This window comes from Antrostomus carolinensis, unplaced genomic scaffold (assembly GCF_000700745.2).
Source record: "Antrostomus carolinensis isolate BGI_N321 unplaced genomic scaffold, ASM70074v2 scaffold37504, whole genome shotgun sequence".
Taxonomy (NCBI): domain Eukaryota; kingdom Metazoa; phylum Chordata; class Aves; order Caprimulgiformes; family Caprimulgidae; genus Antrostomus; species Antrostomus carolinensis.
Genome location: NW_010313483.1, coordinates 1 through 2,082, shown reverse-complemented (window position 1 = coordinate 2,082; position 2,082 = coordinate 1). Strand labels below are relative to the sequence as shown.

Sequence of the window (2,082 nt, the reverse complement as noted above, 5' to 3'; positions counted from 1 at the left end):
AGCCTTTGACCCCTTCTGGGACCTGTCTCTGCCTATCCCCAAGGTAAGGGGTCCCCACAAACCCCCAGTGCCCTGCCCCACACACCCTGTCCCTGACCCATGCTGTGCTTCCACAGAAAGGCTACGGGGAGGTGACTCTCATGGACTGCCTACGGCTCTTCACCAAAGAGGATGTCCTGGATGGGGACGAGAAACCGGTATGGGGCATGGTGACAGGCGGTCTTGCCTTGGTGCAGGCTGGGCCCCTTTCCCTCCATGCCTGTGTTGCCAGGACTGTGGGCTCAGTGCCCAGTGGGACTGGCCTCTGGCCTCTGCCCTCACCCTCCTGCTTGTGCTGTTTGTCTTCCCCAGACGTGTTGTCACTGCAAAGCCAGGACGAGGTGCACAAAGAAATTCAGCATCCAGAAGTTCCCTAAGATCCTGGTGCTTCGTATCCTTCAGAGGAAGGGATGGGGCCAGAGGGTGCTGGGGTGTGGGTAGGCATTTCTTCATACGTTCCTCTTTGTCCCTGGGCTCCTTGACGTGCCTCCCCCCAGATCTGAAGCGCTTCTCAGAAGCCAGGATACGAACAAGCAAGCTCACCACCTTCGTCAACTTCCAGCTGAAGGACCTGGACCTCCGGGAGTTTGCCTCGCAGAGCTGCAGTGAGTGGCGGGTCCTGTGTGGCTCCAGCCCAGCCCTGGGCTCCCAGCAGTTGCTGGTTGGGTCCCTCACACCCCCCAGGGTGTTGCAGCCAGCGGTGGGTGGCAGAGGCATGGGGAGTGGGGTGGGAGCTGCAGACATCCAGGGTATTGGTCCCTCCCAGTCTCAGCTCTGTGCTGGCATGTTGGGGGCAGTGGGGCAGCAGCTGGCACAGCTGAGCACCACCCTTGCTCCCCACAGACCACGCCATTTACAACCTCTACGCCGTCTCCAATCACTCGGGCACCACCATGGGGGGACACTACACTGCCTACTGCAAGAGCCCCGTCTCCAGCGAGTGGCACAGCTTCAACGACTCTCGGTGAGGCTTTGTGTGGGACAGGGGTGGCTGTAGGGTTGGGGCGGGCCTCACCCCCATTGCTCACACCCCATATCCCCATCTCCACAGTGTTACCCCGATGTCATCCAGCCATGTCCGCAGCAGCGATGCCTACCTGCTCTTCTACGAGCTGGCCAGCCCATCCTCCCGCATGTAGCCAGCCCTGCCTCCCTGGAGATCCCTGCACCACTCCTCAGAGCCAGCCTCTCCAGGTTTTGACCATTTGCCCCCCCAGATGCAAGAGGGAGGTGAAGAGGAGAGACCCCGAGGTGGCTACAGCAGGAGGCTGGAGGCAGCCAGGAGCTGACCCCAGGCAAGGAGAACCCAGCTTCAAACTGAGGAGAGCAGCCCACAGCAGGGCAGGGCCCAGACAGCTTAGGCACCTCCTGGTCGCTGGCATTTGGTTTTTACCTTGTACTACGTTTTAGTTTCTTCTTTTTTTTTTTTTTTTTTGTTGGTGTGTAATAAAAATACTGAACAAGGGACTTTGCGGGCATGGGGCTGCCTGCCCCATTGACTCCCCCAGGGAGCACTCAGAGCTGGGGATCCAGGAGAGCCTCCTGCATCCCTCCTGGCCTCTTGGCACTCTCGTTCTGCTTGGCCATCACAGAGGATTCATGAACTGCTCCCGGCCTCCTTCCCGGCACTTCTGAACATCCTGGCAAAGGACCCCAGCCCTTCAGCTGCCCCGTGCACACTCCTCAAAGCAGCCTGAGTTCAAACCCAGGCTCAAGGACAGGAGCGAGGAAAACATTTTGTGGAATTTATATGTATTTATAGTGGACTTTGCTCAACCTGGAGCACCCCACTGCTTCCTGGCTCTCCAGGGACTTGTGCTGGGGGATCCTTTGGGTAAGTTTTTACCTGCCTCCTCATATGACGGTGCCTTAAACCATTTAGGGGAGTGGGAGGCCATTGGGGTTGCACAGGAACGTCCGCCCTGCAGAGGAGAGGGAGGGGAGGACCGTGGCTTTGCAGGACCATCTGCAACTGGGGCTTCCTTCTCCCTGTGATCAGGAGCCCCCCTGGGGGCCCAAGGAGGCGCGTCCCCACCCGCCCTG

At 59.3% G+C, this 2,082-nt stretch overlaps 1 protein-coding gene across 1 annotated transcript in view; it reads left to right on the top strand.

Annotated features, from left to right (window-relative positions):
- The window catches only part of USP2 (ubiquitin specific peptidase 2), a gene marked incomplete at its 5' end in the record, with an annotated part of 2,680 nt that extends 1,502 nt beyond the window's left edge, over window positions 1–1,178 (top strand). The window contains 6 exons of the mRNA XM_029084833.1: window positions 3–43; window positions 117–197; window positions 352–430; window positions 537–644; window positions 883–1,003; window positions 1,091–1,178. Coding sequence (XP_028940666.1) covers window positions 3–43; window positions 117–197; window positions 352–430; window positions 537–644; window positions 883–1,003; window positions 1,091–1,178 — 518 coding nt within the window. The remainder of the gene's footprint in view (window positions 1–2; window positions 44–116; window positions 198–351; window positions 431–536; window positions 645–882; window positions 1,004–1,090) is intronic.
- Between the last annotated feature and the right edge of the window lie 904 nt (window positions 1,179–2,082).